This window comes from Neomonachus schauinslandi, chromosome 9, assembly GCF_002201575.2.
Source record: "Neomonachus schauinslandi chromosome 9, ASM220157v2, whole genome shotgun sequence".
In the NCBI taxonomy this organism is placed as follows: Eukaryota; Metazoa; Chordata; class Mammalia; order Carnivora; family Phocidae; genus Neomonachus; species Neomonachus schauinslandi.
In genome coordinates this window covers 75,835,661-75,855,722 of record NC_058411.1, presented here as the reverse complement: position 1 = coordinate 75,855,722, position 20,062 = coordinate 75,835,661, and the positions used below count along the sequence as shown (strand labels likewise).

At 41.3% G+C, this 20,062-nt stretch overlaps 1 protein-coding gene across 2 annotated transcripts in view; it reads right to left on the bottom strand.

Annotated features, from left to right (window-relative positions):
* Positions 1 to 20,062, bottom strand: part of FMN1 (formin 1) — a 385,670-nt gene that overhangs the window by 105,396 nt on the left and 260,212 nt on the right. For both annotated transcript variants that reach the window (XM_021695357.2, XM_021695358.1), the window contains 3 exons: positions 18,317 to 18,463; positions 17,158 to 17,217; positions 11,943 to 12,063 (listed from right to left, as the gene is read on the bottom strand). In XM_021695357.2, the coding sequence (XP_021551032.2) occupies positions 11,943 to 12,063; positions 17,158 to 17,217; positions 18,317 to 18,463 (328 nt within the window). The remainder of the gene's footprint in view (positions 1 to 11,942; positions 12,064 to 17,157; positions 17,218 to 18,316; positions 18,464 to 20,062) is intronic.

The window sequence follows — 20,062 nt, the reverse complement described above, 5'->3', positions numbered from 1 at the left end:
TTGCTGATTTTTTTGTTTTGTTAAAGATTTTATTTATTTGTGTGAGAGAGAGATAACGAGAGCATCAGCAGGAGGTGGAGTGGGGTGGATGGGGGCAGAGGAAGAGGGAGAAGCAGACTCTCTGCTTAGCAGGGAGCCCGATGTGGGGCTCAATCCCAGGACCCAGAGATCATGACCTGAGCTGAAAGCAGACACTTCACCGACTGAGCCACCCAGGTGCCCCACATTTTGCTGGTATCCTGCGAAGGGATCTCCTTCATATGACCCCGGCCCCTCCTCTCAATCAGCAAGACAGACAGTGACACCTGCCTTTCTACACGAGGACATGGAGCTGTGGAGGGATGACACGATGAGCCAAGGGTCTCATGGCTTGTGGAGCAAGGATCTGAACTCAAGGCCCGTGACTCAGCCTGTTTCATGACAGTAGCTTTCATTTCAGTGTTTTACGTTTCTTGTCAGAGAAAAGAAAAACAAATTCTATTAACTGTGTTGATTTATAAACAAAGGGTAGAAGCAGAGGGAGAGCTGAGAGGAGGACCCCAGTGGGACATAACTCATCCTTCCCACCTAGAGATGTCACAACCGCGGCTTCAAAGGAAAACACAAACTTCTTTTCCATTAATTAAACGAATGAATCAGGTTTCAGTTTCCGTATCCTCTCTCCTTTCTGTACGACTTGTCTTTGAAGGCATTCCGTTTGGGAAACGGGTGACCTTTACCCACCACGCTGCACTTAATTGAATGCTTTGCATCAGAAGTCACCACGCTGATCAACATTTTACACCCACTGCCTTCCTGAAGTACTTACCCCAGGCCCTCATGTCTGTTTGGTTGAAATCGCTTTACAAAAATAAATCGAAGCAAAAGTTTTTCTTTTATTATTTCTAAAACTTCGCTTGCAAAACTAAATATTTTTAACACCATGGCAACACAGTCAGGGCTCTGGCTAATGTACCCAGCCCCCTTCCAGAGTTCAGGCTTAGCAAAACTATTGCCTCGGACAAATGGGCCGCGAAGGAGGAAAGAGCTAATAAATTAGGCATGGTCAATAGTCATTCAAGTCATGTCTTCTGGAGCTTCCTTAAAGGTGATAAATTAGCCACGCAGTCCTAATGGCTGATTCCTGCACTACCCGCCCCCCCTCCTTCTTGGGCATACCAAGACATGTTGAGCAAACTGCGGATTGCATGGCTTCTGAATGAGTTTAAAGTAAACCTCCCACACTTCCCCAAGTACTTCCTCCGACTTTTGCTCTTCTGACCCAGCCAGCATCCCTGGAGTGGGGCAGGCTAGGACGATCAACTACAGCATCTCACCTGAGGCGCACAGAGCTTAAGTGACCTGTCAGAGTTGCAATGGCTTCTCGTGCGGTGCATAAGATGTAGAACTAAATGTTTAAACTGCATCTCCTGAATCCCAAGCTAAGCCTACTTTCCATATGCCAGCTTCTGACCCTGAGAAATTACAAATGCTTTGGTGTGTTGTTGTTGTTGTGTTGGTGTATCTATCAAAGTTGCACCTGCACAGAGTTCAAAGCACCCACGTATCCTATGTGCTCCAGGAAAAGCAGTTCCCCATTTCCATCCACAAATTTCACCCAGTTCTTCCTCGCCAGAGGCGGCGACTTGTGCCAATTTGATCCGATTAGCTCAGCACTTAACTTCCAGTCTCTCCCAAGCTCCTATCGGCACTCTTGGATTTCTTTCTTCTTCTGCAGTATAGATGACGTAATTCTCTCTCCTTCCCCCACACCCACCACACAGGAGCCCCCCGCAGTGTAGCATACCATGGTTGGACCACACTAGTATCCTGTGAACACCAGTATGACTTTGCAAAAACCAGCTCCCAGTCCCAGCTGATTCATGAATTCTAATTTGCCTTTGCTAAACATCCTCCTCAAACTCCCTCACTCTCACCCTCGTACTATTTTTTTTCCTAATTCCCTGTTTTCTATGTGCTTATCACTAAATGAACTCCAAAGTTGTCGCTAGTTGTGAAACTCTTGTCAAAACATTCAGGATACATCAGATACATGAATTGCATATCCCTCAAGGATCTTCTCCATGATTCTTTTGACCTAACCCAATCTGGACTGTTTGCTCTCTGTGCCTGGCTATCATCCTAGGCCGTCTATCCTGGAGTAACTCTTCACCTCCCTTGTCCACTGGATCTGTAATTTCCTGTCACCTTTGTCTTCCCACTTCATGATAAAGCACATTCTCTAGTAGCATCCTGAAGATGGTTGCATGGGAGATAAGTTTTTTGATAACTTACATGTTTGAAAACAACTTTTCATTTGCCTTCATATTTGATTGATAATTTGGTGTATATAAAATTCTGGACTGGGAATAATTTTCCTTCAGAATTCTGAACCATTTCTAGCTTCTAGCGCTGCTGTTGAAAAGTCTGAAGCCATTCTGCTTCCTGATTCTGGGTAATTTATTTCCACATCTCACCCCGTCTCCTTCTAGAAGCGTACAAGCTTTTCTTTTTGATCTGAGTATTCTGAAATGTTCTAACAATGGTGTGGATCTATTCTATTCCATTGTGCTGGAATCTCTTTGGACCTTTTATTTATTTTATTTATTTTTTAAAGATTTTATTTATTTGAGAGAGAGAGAATGGCATGAATGGGGCGGGGTGGGAGAGGAGAGGCAGAGAGAAGCAGACTCCCCCCTGAGCAGGGAGCCCGACATGGGGCTCGATCTCAGGACCTGGAGACCATGACCGGAGCCAAAAGCAGCCACTTAACCGACTGAGCCACACAGGCACCCCTCTTTGGGCCTTTTAAAATTAGAAACTTGTGTCCATCATTTTGAGAAATTTTCTTGAATGATTTCATTGATTTACTTATGTATGACTATATATGAATGTTTATGTATATGTATGAATTTGCATATGAATTTGTGGTATGTATGAATCGTGTGGTAAAAATCGGATTGCTCTCACCTTTCTCCACTCTTGGATTAGAATTCCACTTTATTGTTTGGCGGATTCATTTACCACTTGTCCATCTATTTCTTAAGCTTCTGAAATTTTGTGGTTATGGTTTTCTCTTTCATTCTGTGCTCTTGACTTTACGCTTCCAAAGAATTCTGTTTACTATCTTTAAAATAATTTTCAGGAGGAACTGAAATCCTACCTGAGTGTTCAATCCAAATGAGCTTTCAACTGGACATCTTTCTCACAAGTCCTCCAAAAGTCTTTGGAAGTCTTCCTTCTCTCCTCACTAGAGCCATACTGCTTATAGACCATGCTCAGTGAGTAATTAAAGAAGACATTCATGGGCGCCTGGGTGGCTCAGTCGGTTGGGTGTCTGATTCTTGATTTCGGTTCAGGTCATGATCTCAGGGTTGTGAGATGGAGCCCCATGTTGAGCTCTGCGCTGGGCATGGAGCCTGCTTAAGATTCTCTCTCTCCCTCTCCTTTTGCCCCATCCCCACCGCCCCCTCTCTTTCCCTTCCCTCTCTAAAAAAAACAAACGCAAAAACAAAAAAGAACATTCATTCTCATGGCGAGATCTAGTTTTTTCTTTTCTTTTCTTTCTCTCTTAAAGAACACTTATACTCTTGTGAAGAGAAAGCTACTTGATAGAAGTCTTTTATGCTGCACAGTCAGGGCTGGTCCAGAGCATAGAAGCAACAGTCTGCTCTGCTGTGTGACTTGACAGGTTCCCTTAATTTCTCATCTATGCCAGAACCACATTACATTAATTTCCACAGATAGCAAAGGAGTCAAAACCACGCGGGTTGCCTTGGGTGGCCGTTGCTATTCACCTGGCTACCCACATCACACCAGTGTGCTTACCTTCTGAGTCATAAAGGAATAGAACATGGTCTAGGCAATTTTCAGAGAGAGACTGAGAAAGAGAGAGTGTGTCAGAGAGACCAAAATAAACTGATAGAGAAGTGGTAGGAGGATAGAGATTGCGACAGGTAGATTAGTTTGAGTAGTTATGGGTAGAGACCAAAAAAGCTTAAAGCCAATCCAATTATTACATGTAATACCTTTAGAAGATGAACTAGAAAAATAAGTGGGGCTTACTCTTCAAGCTTTCTCATTCTAGATCATATTGTTAGTGTCTGAGGGGTGGGTCTACAAACAGTCAAAGAATAAAGCATGGTGTAGTGCAAAGAGTATGAGCTTTGTAATCAGATAAACCTGCTTCTGATCTCAGCTTCATCATAGCAAAGCTGCTTCAACTTCCTTACAGTTAAAATGCAGGTAGTACTTACTTGGAAGTAGTTTTAAGAAACAGAAATGATGTGAGCAAATTTGCAGGTATTTAGTAAGCGCTCATTAAACAGCAACCATAGTCATTAGTGATGGTGGAAATGGATATGCCCTGTACCTTGGAACATACCATGCCTGGGTCCACCATCCATCCTTGAAGGGAAAATTTAATCTCTGAGATTGTTTAGAATTGCCAGTGCTTAACAGTAATAAAAAGGAAATCAACTTTTAGTTGCCTTTCTTATGGCTTTTAAATTTTCTATAGACATACTAGATAAAAGAACACCAAGTTAAATTTGAGATAAACAAGGAATCTTTTTTTTAGTCTAAGTGTATCCTGTGCAATATTTGAGAACTACTCCTGCTAAAAAAAAAAAAGAAAAGAAAAGTCTTATTTACCTGAAATTCGGATTTAACTGGGCCTCCTGCATTTTATTTATTCAATCTGGCAACTCTAAGGATACCCCCATATTGCCACACTGGGGACAGAACTGTAGCCATTATAGCCCCCTACCCCCTGACTGTGTCTCTTGGAAATTCAAAGGAATAGTCATTACAGACCTTCTTTAAATCATCTTCTTTGCTTCCTGAGATAAGCTCAGTAGGCAATCACTTTTCTTACATTCTGCTTTGGGCTCAGTAGTACTAACTGACTCAGTGAGCGAAAGGCCTTACTTTCATTCAAGCAGGGGACAGATATGTAGATTCCTGACCGAGGAGAAACCAACATGCTTGTGAGAAAGATGGAGTCAGAGAGGATTGTGGTGACTGAAAGTGGCACTAAAGAACTGGACAGTGGTGTCGGGACAGGATCCTTCCTACTGCGCTCAATAATGCAAAATTCATTGTCCATCAGTTGATTCACAACACCAGTTATTAGCATTTCTCCTTACTTTTCACAGCCAAATCTTAATTAACTACCGTATTAAGAAGAGGAAAGGACACTCCACACCACCCCAAATCCAAATGTGAAAAATAAAAAACCTCGGTCAAGGGCAAGATGAAGGGCAGTTCTGCTGATTAGCCCTCCTGCCTTCTTCTCTCCTGACATCGCTCACTCCATTACTGGGGACGCCAGCTCTCCTGCAGGCGGCTTCCCTTCCTGATGCCATCAGTGCTCAGAGCCTCAAATCCTGCCTCACACACCTCACCTCCAGCACCTCACAAATACTAGCTCATCAACGTATTTGCCCAAACAGTTAATTTGTTCATTATATTAAATGAGCTAAATGGCAGAGAATAGGGTTGTTTCTACCTTGCAGGAGAAACAATAGGTAGTCTATTGCTTACAATGTAGTTTCCAGCATGTAAATAGTATAGCTGACTCACTGATTGTTAAAAATAATATATTAACGGGGCACCTGGGTGGCTCAGTCATTAAGCGTCTGCCTTCGGCTCAGGTCATGATCCCGGGGTCCTGGGATCGATCCCCGCATCGGGCTCCCTGCCCAGCGGGAAGCTTGCTTCTCCCTCTCCCACTCCCCCTGCTTGTGTTCCCTCTCTCGCTGTGTGTGTGTCTCTCTCTCTGTCAAATAAATAAAAAATCTTTAAAAAAATATATTAACTTTAAAAGAAAAAACTGTGGCTAATCCTTAATCTTACTAATCTACCTACCTATCACTGAGAGTTGACTATAGCTTATGTTTTTAAATCTAGTTTTAATTGTAAAAAATGTCATGTACATATCCAAATAGCTAAACGATTGCCTCTACATCAGGCTCTGCCCAGGGCCATGAGAAACTGCCAGGTAAAAATGTTCTCATTGCCTGCTTTTATGTGTAGATGTGTGTGGTTCCCTCCTTAATTCCTCTTCTTTTAGCTGATTATACTGGTATTGACTGTATGCCTCTAAAAAACATGAGTATTAATTTTGGGGTGGACCTTTAACAGGGATTAGAGCTAAATGAATGAATTCAATCTGCCTTCTATATCTGGAAGATATATTGACTCTAGTTTGGGAAATCTATAAACAAAAACAACAACAAAAGCCTACAATAAAAAGCCCCTCTCTTTCTCTTTCTTGAACTGTTACTTTCATGTATATATGAATTAGTTTTCTCCTGTACTTTATATTTTGAAGTAGAATGTTCAGGTCCTAGTGTTGTACAAAACAGAGGCTCATCAAGATGGCTCTGAGCTAATTTGGTCGCTCCATCAGAATAAGGACGTTGGGATTGAAAATGCCTAAAGATGTGACAGATGTATTTAATGTAAAGTTAGTTTGGAAATACTGCTACATTCAAACTTTGAATGAAGATTTTTAGCAGTTACTGAATGCCTGGACTATGCATTTTACACGGCATCTCATTTAGAGAAAGCTTAAAAAAAGTTAACATTTTAGGATAAATATTTATAGGATAAACATTTATAGAGTAATAACAGATATCAAAAAGTCAACAGAGGCTCTTGCCTTTCCTAAACTGCTGTATTCCCAAATATTTCTAAATGGTTCAAAAGAAAGGACATGTTCAAATATGTATTCTTAAATATTTAGAGAAAAGGACATCATGAGAGTTATCTTAAAACACACACACACACACGCACGCACGCACGCACACACACGCGCATACACACACACACACACACTTGCATCTCAGCTAACATTCTCAAACAAGTTTGAATATCTTACACTGAGGGCTAACTACCAATTACATTTTCCCAATTTATTTACAGGATAACAGGGCTAATAATGCATCGTTTTCAAGGCAAGACTAAGTATATAGCTAGTTGATGAAATAGCCTACTTTCAATGATAGGGGCTACTGAGTAACTACTGTTAGCTAATAAGAGTGACTTAATTTTGTTCTTCAACTCTTCTGAACATGCTGACTTCTCAACAGCTATCTGAAGAGTTCCTGTCTCATTTTCCAGCAACCAAAAATTAATTCAGCTTTCCCACTTTCATAGCCACAGTGAAATTTTCATAATAAAATACTACCAGAGGGTCATATCAAATCAATATGGATTTGGGGTTGGTGATGCCAGAGTAATTTTGAATGACACTAAAGTTATTCCTTTTGGCTTCTAGGCATCAAGACATCAGAGAGGATTTGGCCAATTCTATTTGTGTCCATGGAGAACAAATTAGGGGGGGGAGAGTGTAGCCAGGATAACGGAGAGCAGTAGTAAAGGGCGTAGGTCATAATTGTGCATCACAGCTCCTCCTATTGTTACCCTATAGTGACCACTGAATGAACAACAGTGTTCTTTATATTAAAAATGTGATAGTAATATCAACATCCTTTCTTAAACTGTATCTCACAGACTGCATGTTCTGCAACACATTACTAAGTACTCAGTGAAAGAATACTAAAGAAAAACCAATGTATTAGGTTTTAAGTTGAGAAATGCTTTGAACAGAGTTGAACCATTTTTGTTTTTTTCACCTCAGGACTTCCCAGAGCCTTTAAATAAGCTCATGTGCACCGTGAATCTCTAGGACATGATTTTAGTAGAGAGCAGCTCTGGGTTTATTTGACTATAGACTCTTTGTCAGAGAGCACCAATTCACATTCCGTGCCACATTGGGGAGTGCCCCTACTTGAGAAATCGTACATCTTATGGCATCAGCAATGGGGTGTGTGCGTGTGTGTGTGTGTCTCACTGGCTTAACTGGCACAATCAGGAAGGATACATTGCACAGTACCTTTGTTCTTATTGCTACTCTAACAAATCATCACAAACTTAAGTAGCTTCAAACAACACAAACGTAATAACCTCATAGTTCTATGTGTTAGAAGTCTAACAGGGGTTTGTTGGGCTGAAATCAAGGTGTGTTGACAGGGCTCCATTCCCTGCTGGGGGCTCCAGGGGAGAATCTGCTCCTTGCCTTTTCTAGTTTTAGAGGTTTCCCACATTCCTTCGTCCGTTGCCCACTTCCTCCATCTGCAAAGCCCGCAGCGCTGCATCTCTCTGATCGTTCTACTGTACTATCTCCTGCTGGCCACAGACAAGGAAAATTCTCAGTTTTTAAAGATTCATTTTAAAGATCCATGTGATTAGATTAGACCCACTTGGATAGTCCAAGATAATCTCCCCATCTCTACATTGGCAGAATTCCCTTTTGCCATGTAAGGTAATATATTTCAGGGATTAGGGTCTGGACATTTTTGGGAGCCATTATTCTGCCTACCACATATGGGTTGGTAAGAATACCTTGAGAGTTCTGGCCAGCAAACAAGGTCAACGAATAAGAAGGAGAGCAACTCTTCCTATCATTTGTTTTTTCCTAATTATTACTTATCATGGTATTAGGGGAGTTAAAATTATTATCTCATTAAGGGATATAGAACAGTAAACAAAATATGGAACATGTTCCCAAGCACCAAGAATTTGGTTCTGTCTCCACAAGGTAGAGAAGAGAGCACAAGTGCTCTGGGAATCAGATTCTCCACAAACTCATCCAGTAGGCCTCTCAGCGATATGGGCCTGATTTGACCAGGTGTACATTTTCCAGGAAAAGGAACATACCCCTAATCAGCTTTGCTGAAGTTTTCTTTGCTAACGGGCCATGCATTCATTACTGCCTCTGACATAGGCACTGTAATTGTCTCATTTAACCCTCTTTATGGTTTTGTTACCTGACAAGACCTTGCTTCTACCAAGCCAGTAAAAAGTACATCATCTGATACCAAAGCCCGAGTTCTTAACCCTATACAATAACTTTGTTCACTTTTGCGTGTGTATGTGTCTATTCATTTTTATGACCCACCTCTCCCATATGTCTTCCCTTCTCCATCCCCAGCCCGAAGTAAATTCTTTCCTGTCTCTCTCTGATCTGAGGGTCTACACGTGTGGCCCTAAGGGTGTGTGCATGTGCATATGCGTGCACTCAGGAACTCTCTTTCTGTCCCTGGTAGCTTCATGAGGCTTTATGCCTTGCATACCTAATCTTCTGTTTTGATCTGTGATCAGATATGGAGACCTCTGGGTCACAGGCAGGATGCATCACAAGTGCATGCCTTAGAGTCCTATCTAGCTTCAAAACGTGGCTAGGTCATCACCTGGAACTTGGCAAATTATGTGAGCACCATGAACTTTAGTTGCCTCCTCCTGTGAGACACTGATAATATCTGCTTCAGAGGGTCATTGTAAAGATTAAAAGAGATGATTATGTAAAACATCTGATAGGTAATAGTTGCACAGTAAACTGTAGCTGATACTATTAACAACTACCTGTTCTGTTTGCTTACATAAAAGTGCTCTGCAAAGGTCTTGTTGCTATGAAAGATGCTTACTGGCCACATCTATCTTTATCAGTGATATTTGCACAACCAACAAACTCTAGTTTAATTCACACCCTATTGCTAAGGTGTGGTTCAAACCAGTTTTCTTTTCAAGGGCTGTGCCTGCCTGGAGAAAGGGGGCCTGAGACGTCTTGAAATTTGCTAATCACATCTGGTTTAGCTTTAGACATTTTCTGGGGTTTTGCCAGCAGCCACGACATTTTAATGGCTACAATAAACCTCAAAGCCTCATCAAATCTTTGCTGTATGTGTGAAAATTATGTCCTCTTCAATTAAACATTCAATCTAGGCTCACACCAAGGCCTTATGGAAAAGGACGTGGAAACTGAATGGGAAAGGAGATGAAACGGACCGCCACGACTCTGGCCATCTTGCCAGATGGCATTTAGGAGAAAAAGAAATTCATTAGAGAACCAACAGTCTGTATTTTCTTTAAATATTTACTAGGTACCTTTCATGTGTTAAAAACACTGGCATCTCTAAAGATTAGCAGGGCATTTTTGTTTAAATATCCAATGTGGGGGCAGGGGGCGGAGTCCCACTTCTCCCTCTTGCCTTGTGGTACCTCACATCTTTTGGTGTAGTCCAATCCAAAGAAGAAAAAACTATTGAGGCAATGTTTGGTTTTCCTTCATTTTAAGGGAGGTCCTCCAGCTTCAGAAGTTCTTTCAGTTCCTTAAAATTGACTAAGGACAAGGGTCAGTGGAGTACCGAGAGATGTGGAATGGCACCTGGGATCCCCTTGCAGAAAATAAGGTGCACCAAAGGGGGGAGCCTTTGTGGGAACACCTGCCTCTCTACTGTCCTCCCAATTCACTCTTGTCATCCCTTGGTTATGAATCGCCAAACACCTGCAGACGTCAAAGGGAGGTGGCCCAGCCAGGATGCCCGAGAGAGGCAGCCCCAGGAAGGAAGGCAGGAGAAGAGGAAAGATCCCACGTACATCAGGTTTCTTCTCGAAAAACGCCACAGGAGGGCAAAGGGCCAGGAGACCAAAGGGGATGTGTATTCAGGGGCGGCCGCAGCATGAACCAGCATGACTTTTCCTAGCTGCAGCGAACCTTGCAGCCAGATTGAGGGCCGGCCTGGGCGCTAATTCTGCCCCTGGAGAGTGCCAGGAAAAACTGCCACAGGGATGGCTCACACAGTTTTATGACAGTAAGAATCAAGCCCCTCGTCTTAGGCAAGGATACAACCGGCGGTGTTTTAGGAGAGGGCAAAGAATAACTGCAGGTTCATATATCATATTCCTAAACGAAGCATCCACTAGGTTGAATGCATGCTCTTGACCACATCAACGGGAGGGGAAAAGAAAAGCTACATGTTCCTTTAAAAATAATTTACAAGGTAGAAATATTCACTTGTAACCACTCTCCTTATTTAAGCGAGTTTTATGTCCAGAGTAAAAACTAAATGGCTCTCTCCCTGCCACCAGATCTGTCCCACTTCACTTCCCTTTCCAGGCTGCTCTCTCCATCTCAGACTTGGATTTCTGAGCACTCTTTCACAATAAACATTTTTAAAATGTTTATTTTATGTCTTAGTGTAAAAATATTCCTGGTTCAAGCTCTTCATTTCCTCAAACTCTCCTTTTGGCACTCTGCGCTCCATTTCCACATTAGCACGCTCCCTAAATCCTCTGTGCAGCTCTACAGTTGGACTTACATAAGGCCCAATGCACGTATTTATATACTTGGATAAGGAGATGTCTCCACAGTGAAAACACAGGACTCGAGCAACGCCAAAGGAAAATTCCTGCTCAAGAGAGACACAGTTTCACCTTTTACAAAAAGCCAGAAAGGGCTGTCAGCATTTTGTTGTGAATAATTAAAAATGTAAATTCAACTAAAATAGACTGCTTACGATGGGTCCTGCCATCTTCATTAGACTCATATACATAAACCAAGTATATGGGGGGGGGCGGTGTGCACGGGTGAGTATGTGTGTACGCATGTGGTATACGTATAAGGCAGCATAGTCAACTAGCTTAGAAACTGCATGAGTTCTAATCAGATAGGCCTGATGAGAGCCCAGTAAATGGGCCTCTCACGGGCTGTGCGAACCTAACTTCCCTAAACCCTGTTTTTCTCATCTGCAAAATGGAGTTAGTATAGTTCCTGCTTACTAGGGTTGTTGTAATAATTATATGAGACAACAGAAAGCATTCAAGGAAGGGTTGCTGCTGTTATTAGTAAGATGACTATCTGTTATATGTTGTAAAATGTAGATGTAAAAGATGTCGATATAAAAAGCACAAAATAACACTAATAAAAGAAAGGGATATGCAAATACAGTGCCTCCAAATAGAGCCTAAGAGATGGAAAGTCTCACGAGGGCTGCAGTGTTACCATAGCTGAGCTCTGCACCAATTCCATCCCGTGAACCAGACATAAATAATCCTCTTCATTCATTAAAAAAAAAAAAGCTTAGCTATTATCATAATAACAGAACAGTTCCTGTTACCTTCTAGTTGTCTCTTCAGTTTTCTCAAATCTTTTATGAGGTCTTCAAACTTGACTTGGGAAGCCAGAAAGAAATCTTGTGGTTCAGGCAGAGGGAAAATACTCTTTTCTGTTCCTGCTTCCTAAAAGACATGGTTAACAAAAGTACATTATACTTCCCAACTGTCACTTTCAATTGAAATTCCAAAGCCTCTTTTATTGGATGTGCAAATAAGAATCAGAGAAATTCTCCTCTGCTATTCCTAAATTTGGACTGGTTACTCTGAAATGCTTTTGTGTCTTCTACAATATCACTTTGGTCTTACTGCCACTGAGGTTGGCTCTGGCTCTGGCACAGGTTTCGCTCTATTTTGCCTCATGAATCAAAGAGAAAGTTGTCAGGTATGTCCCGATCTTGGACACCCTACTCCCATGGAAAAAGGCACAGGAGGAACACATGAAAGTACTTAAATTTCAAGTCCCTGTTGGAGTTTCACATGGTAGCAATTAGCTAACTCATCTTTGGGGTGTGCCAACGGGTATGAATCAGAAGGTTCTGGACAAGACAGCACTGCAATGGAAGAATCACCCTCCCTCCCTTATGCTGTTACCTACCGGCCACTGCAGCTGAAAGCTCCAGAGGGGTGTCTGTGTGACAGCAAATTCTTCACGTATTTGTAAAGATTTTCCAAATGTTGTTTGGCTTCTCTTAGTAGACACTTGCTGAGGGCATGGTTGGCCATAGTTTTGGACAAGCTCCCCAACTATGCCTAGTAGAGGATCTAAGCTGGGAAATCACTTGAGAGACACAAGCTTCGGGCACATTGAAAGATAAGCTGGGCCTCAAATATCTTTTCCAGTCCAGCCTGCTTTCTCCCTGAGTTGTTTAACATAAACTCTGCATCTTGCATATCCCGGGCAGTCTTCAGTTCTTCCTCTCTCCACACAGGCTACTTTGCCAGCCCTCCTTCATATTCCATCTTCCCTACTGCCATTAGGACTCATTCCAAACTCCGAAACTGCTTTATAAGGCACTTTATGATCTGGCCTCTGTCTACACCCTCAGCCTTCTTCCATCCTCCCCTATCTCTACCTCCCTCCCCTAAACGTTCATAAAGGAACAGAACAGGCCACAATCTCTTGCGTCTGGACTTTTGTCTATAAAACTGTCCCTTTGTAACTCTTCTACACGAACTCTTCATGCTTCCTTGTTCATATTGTTCTTCAAGTCTCGAGACGGATATCACTTCCTCAGAGATTGCCCCTAACCCCCAACACACGGGTGTTTCCAAGAGCCCCTGGTGCATACTGTTATCAAGCACTTACCAACATTCGTTTCAAAATTGCTGAGTTAGCTTATGCGTTTCCTCTGCTAGACTACAAACACTGTGAAGGCAGGAAGTGTGTCTTATTCTTGGTACAGCACGCAACGCAACATCAGGCATATCAAACTTTGCTCAGCACCCTTGCGTAGAACCCATAAAAGGCCATTCTGAAAAGTGTGTACCTTTAGCAGGAGACATCTACCTTACTGTCCTACTTTCTTGTGGTTTCAGGAATGCTCTGGACCAGTCCCCTTCCTTTAAGATCTTTAGCTTCACTTGAGATGCTAAGGAAGGGTGGTTTTCCTCATTTTATTGAAACCTTTTACACACTCAGTTTACTTTCCCCCTATCTCTCTATAATTATTTTACTACTTTCAAAACAATGGAAGCAGTACTGTAGTCTGAGCGCCAAGGTGGAACACCATCTACGATGCTTGTCACAGAACTCCACAGCAATCTACACTGGAAGAACTCATGTATATTATCTCCTACTCTTTTCTAAAACTTTATCACATTCAGTCCTGGCTTTTTCTTTTTTTTAAGCTAGAAAATGAGAAAATGCTGCTGAGCAAATGAGCCTGGTAGCAGCTCTTGAGAAAGCTGCTCAACTGGAATTCAAAAGACATGGCTCTAGATGGATTTCTGTAAACTTCACAGACTTAGACTTGGACCAAAACCCAGGATGCGTGGAAGGAGGCTTGGAACAGGAGTCACCTTTCTTCAGCTAATTGCTCATCACCACTAACCACAAAAATCATCACTTACGCTCCTATGGGGAGGGGATAGCTTAATAAATCACATAATTCTATACTCTTGCTGAGTGAAATGAATTTTTGCACTGTAAAAACCGGGAGAGCACGACACACAAACGTTGATTTCTGATTTTTCCTAAACTGGGCCATCCCAGGCTTGAAGCTATTCTTACTGTGAGATTTTCCTCGGTGAAGTCGATTCTACTGTGCTCAGCTCTCTTCGAGAGTCACATTTCATCGGCAAATTTCAGCCCTCTGACACAATGCACTGGACTTGGTTGAGGCAGGTACTACAAGATACATCTGCTTATGCTAATCCTAGGTTAGAAATGTGACCTCTTGAGATTCTTTGGGATAATTCTTCTGTCACACTGGTACCTGCTGTCAGAACTTCTGGGTATCTACCTATCACCTGAAGCCCACCCCATTCTACCAGAAAAAAGCTCTCACCTCTTTGCACCTAGTTATCTACAGATACCACTCACTGCACTCTTGTTCTACTTACAGTAGATTCAACCTAGTAAGTATTTGTCAGACACCTAAATTACAGACACTAAAAAACAGACAACGATGAGTTCTGGACCTCAAGGAGCAATGCCAAGCTAAGGGGTAATTGCTCACTGATATCTACACGCAAGGTGGAATAAGATGTATCATGACAGAGGTTCAACCCAAGTGCTCCCAGGCTTCAAAGGAGCACAAGATGAGGAAGTAAACAAAGGCTTCATGGAAGAAGGGCCATGTAAGACTGCGCTACTTTTTATCTTTTTTTTTCCCTTTTGCAAAGTGACTCAGGCTCATTATGTCTAATTGAAACAGAGAAGAAATTAAAAATCTCTTCCAATCCTACCACCCAGAGATAATCAAACATTTTACATATATCTGATATTCCAGGTTTTTCTGTGTGTTTATGTATATTTATATATTTGAAATTAGATTATATATTATTTTAAACACGTTTGTAATATAAAAGCAGATCAAGAGTATTTTTCAATGTCACTAAATTTTCTCCTATATACTTTCCATGGCAGTATATTATTCCACTTCAGAACGCTAGCATAATTTATTTGACCTTGGTCTCTACCTTTGGACATCTACCAAAAATTTTGCTATACTTTGTTATTACAAATGATTTTAAGTAAAATAGTGATACATGTCCTTATTTATTTCCTTAGGATAAAATTTCCTCGAAAGATTATACATATTTCTAGGGCTTCTGATCTAGAAAGGTCAAAGTCTTGCTAACCCATACTGCACATTTGTATGAATGAGGAAAGGGTGTCCCCTATAAATAGGCACAGCACCCTGGGGAGACAGCTTGACAAGCACATGACAACTTCACGTGAATTTTTTTGAAGGTATCCTTTATAGAACACAGTTTGGTGAGTCAAGGGCAATCATGATATGGGTTCCATTATACCTAGAGATCTTAAACAGAGAATAACTCAGTCAGCCATTCGTGATAGTCCTGAGAAAGATTTGATCCATTTATATTGCTAGCTCTATATACCTAGTTGGCAATTTATGCCTTCTATTTGTTTTTGTTGTTGTTGTTGTTGCTGCTGTCGTTGTTGTTGTTTTGGTAAATTACCTGCAGTCTCTTGTGCCACTTTTTTTTTTTTTTTTTAAATGAAAGGAGACCAGTTGTCCTTTCCATGTTGATTCTGAAAAGCATGTTACCTATTATATTGCAAATATACATATGTTGCTACTGGGAGCTTTTCCCCAAAAGGCCTTTTAATTGATTATTTCAAGAGAGTATTAATAACACAAAACAAAAGATCTATAAAAAGGCTAGTGACAAGGATAGTTCCAGTTAGAACATCAGATGAAAAAACACATCAGTGAGAAAACCACAGGGTGTGTTTGGAAAACACTGGGTCTTGAGTTGGATCACAGAGTATGTGTAGGGGGAAGGTCATAAAAGCATGGTTGTAAAAGACTGGAATTAAATTGGGTAGAGTCTTAATTCACTTTTTGAAAATGGGGATCCATTTCTGTTTTTGCATAAAAAAGTGATACAATATGGCCAGAACTATAAAAACTGGTGGGGCCTCGGGTGTGGGATGGACTGGAGGGGGAGTGATGGATGAGAGGTGGGGAGACCGGCTGGGAAGCAACAGGAATACTCCAGGTGAGTTACCCTAAGGTCTGGATAAGTGGGGCATAGGGATGAAAAACAGGGAAGAAACACAAGAAACAATCTAGCTGAAGGATAGAGAGAAGCCAAAGAGGAGCACGAGCTTCATGCCTGAATGACCAAAACGATAATGTTCTCAGCAGAAACAGAAGTTTGAGGAGGGGGGTGGGAGATGATTCATTGCAGATACACTGAGAAGGGTTAGATGAGGAGGGGAGAAGACAAGATGGTAGACTTCATCAGTGCTTCGCTTGTCTTCTGGAGGGAATTATAGGCCTTTGGAAAACAAGGCCCTGGAACCTTTACTTTTCTTCCCGTGGTGCCTAGGAAAAACCCTGCTCGCGTGGACAGCTGTGCAGGAGTCCTGACAACAGTTTCCTGAGACTTTTCCCCTTCATATTGATTGCTAGATTTCCCAACACCTTACAACAGTACCTCTTTCTTTGCAAAGTTAGGACTCCTTGTTCTCAATTTAATGAGAAGGAATAAAACAGAAATTTCTGCTCAGGTGGATTCCCACCGAAATTTTTATTTCTCACTGCAAATGTAATCGAAGCAGAGAGGATGGATTTCAAATTCCATTTCTTCAACTTGTTCACAGATGAACACTACTGATAAGGTATTGGGTATTACTGCCTCTTAATTTCCTAAATTTTGGTCTGCAGCCCAGAACTAATTTCAAATACAACCAATTACTGAATGGATATAGATTTCACAGAGACCCTCACGATCTGGTCAGAAGGCACCCAGACAACCGGGGGTCTCTCTAAAACTGCGTTATATAGCAGATTAAGAGGCAGTAGATTGAGAGGCAATGAATAATGCTTCTCTTTACAAGAGTCAACTAAACTTTCTTGGCTTCAGCGTTCCCATCTGTAAACCAAGGAGGCTGGAGAGCTCTCAAATTCTATGTTGGACTTGAAATCCATCCATCCATCCATCATCCAATTTCTGAATGCCAACAACGTGTAAGAGTTGAAACCCCATTAGTGTAGTTTTCCACATAATTCCATTTCTTACCTGATCATAGTAACGCAGGTAATATTTCACGACATAGTCAACCAGATTAATCCCATTATCCTAGGTTTAAAAGAGAAGCTTAAATGAAAATCATTCACATGAGACTGCCATATTCTATAGTTGAGTACTGAAATCTCAGTTTGTGACCCTAATACTTTTCATTTGTGATACCTGGTCCTGATTCTGTTTGTGACTGGCAAGATTTTCCTCTCTCCTCTTTGTCCCATCATTTTTTTTTTTTAAATGGCATCTATACAAAGAAATGATACTCCGCTATTCTTTGTGGGGGGAGAAAAGCCAAACAGATAATCTATGAGACCTCTGAGGTAATGGCTAAAACAAACAAACAAATACACACACTGTCTCATTATTTTCTGGCAGAAAGCCAAGACAGGAGGGAGTGGGGGAGTGCCAAAGGGAACCAGGGACTAGAACAGAAAACCATCCCTCCCTTCCCACCTTTCAAAAAAATGTGTGTTCTTAATGGCGTGAAAAACAATCAGGACAGCTTAAAAGGAACGCCATGCCACTTTATGACCCTAGGAGGCCAGGGGCAAGCAGGCCCTCCCACAAGGCAGCCTTTGTGTCTTGTTCACATGGGTCTAATTCTAATTTGCCTGTGTGTTTCCCCTCCCTTCACTCCCCCTGCTCCCCGTGGGATGCCTAGATATGGGCTGGTTGTTTCCAAAGAGGGAGCTCTGCAGGGGTGTGGAGCCAAATGATAATCAGGCTCAGAGAGTGTGACAGTAGACCCCCAGCCCAATTGTTGTGGGCAAAAGAATAATTCAAATGCTCAGCTCAACTGGTGATTCAACATTGCTCCCTACTCATGAATGAGTAAATTACAAGTAGTCAACACTAAATTCAAACAGACTCCCAAGCCTTGTGCTCTGACTGATACTGCGTGCTATTTTCTTCCCTCATTACAGTTCAACATCCAACTGTGTTCTTTTAGAGCAAACCAATATTGGGGATTTTGTCATCTCAGTAAGATCAAACATGAGAAACCTATCTTTATTGAAAAGTCAAAAGAAAGCAAAGAAAAAATGTATTGTTAGAGGGAGAAAGGAGATGAATGGAGCAAGCAAGAATTTTTTAATTAAAGGTATAGAAGGAATACAATGGCAAATCATGGAAACTAGTTATGAAAAATAAATACCCGACTTTTGACGTCCTTGAGTTTGGGCAAAATTTCTAAGCTATATCCATCTGCTTGTCCCCGAGTCCTATTTCCTCCATTCATATAATTTCCAAAAGCCAGAATGAGAGCTAAAATATCCTTCACACTCTTCATGTGCAGCAAGCCCTGTGACGGCAAACACCAATTATTACGGAGCTGAACTTCAAAGGCACCTATATTCATTCAACAACAAATATTTACTGAGTACCCACCAGGCTGTTTGGTGGCATGGTGCCAACTGGATTGGCAGCTGGTGAAATGGAAAATACACTTTATTAAGACATAAGAGTCTTAAAAAAATACATTAATCAGACATCATTTTCTATCCTTTCAATGAATTATGAACTGTGCATGTCTTAATACTGTGGATTAAATATTAGTATTTATATTTTTACTTCAGCCAGTTTTATTTTTTAAATATTAACTTAAAAATATTTGTGAGTTGCAAAAAGAGTTGCTATAGTCAGACTTTACATTTGGTGACTTCTAAGCAGAAAGGTTTCGTTTACTATCATTTGAGGATCTGTTTTTGGACAATGTATCTATATAAACAGTACAGTTAAATGTAGGATAGCTTTAAGAGCAAGTTCTATTCTATTCTTCTTTATCCCTGGGTATACTCCTAAGAGGTGAACTACAATAATGTATTTTTTTTTTTAAGATTTTATTTATTTATTTGAAAGAGAGAGACACAGCGAGAGAGGGAACACAAGCAGGGGGAGTGGGAGAGGGAGAAGCAGGCTTCCCGCCAAGCAGGGAGCCCGATGCGGGGCTCGATCCCAGGACCCTGAGATCATGACCTGAGCCGAAGGCAGATGCTTAACGACTGAGCCACCCAGGCGCCCCTATGATAATGTATTTCAAGGCCAAAGGCTATGTTTATTAAGTATTAGCTGATATGTCTATTACCTTAAAAAATTTCAATAGGGTTTTCTTCACATCCTTATCCCATTTATTTTCCCTTTTTTTCCCTCAAAGTGCAAATTTTTAAAATTGATGCTTCCTCCCCTCCCCTCGCCCTTCTCTAGGGTCTTAGTTGACTTTATTTTCTTTTATCTTAGGGTAAAGAAGGAAAGGCAAATGCAGCTCTAGGCCAACCTCTCTTCCTGCCCTTTAGGATGTTATTAGAGGGTGTATATTATACCTCGGAAGTATTTATACTTTCTTTATTGAAATCTTTTATATTTTGGAAGGTAAAGAATCATGCCTTCAGGTAAGAACTAAATACTACAGTATGTGTGGAGAGGATTATCATGTTCTTAAAGACATGATGTCATTGTGAGAAAAAACAAGTATTAGAATTGGTGTGGTAAAGCCAACAAAAATGTATTTGCCCGCCACCCATTATCATAATCATTTATTTCACTTATCAAGTCTCCAGAATCTTTATTTCACAATGTAGACACATTTCAGATGATCAGGTGCATGGGTCTAACGCAAAATCTCTTGCAACCCAGTCAGTCGAGTAGCAGACAAACTACACTAGTTAGGTTGGTTTTAAGTGGCCAGTATGTACATTAGAAGGTATCTGGAATATCTAAGAAGATATCTATAGAAGTGTCATTTTTTCCTCCTTCTCCCATCAGTCTGCATCTGACTTTCTCTCTCTCTCCCTCACTCACCTGCACACGCACACATACTCACACTTAGGATAATCATCACAGCTATACTTAAAAAAACACACAATCTTAACTCCAAAAGTTTTTTACAAAGGGATTCCAGTTG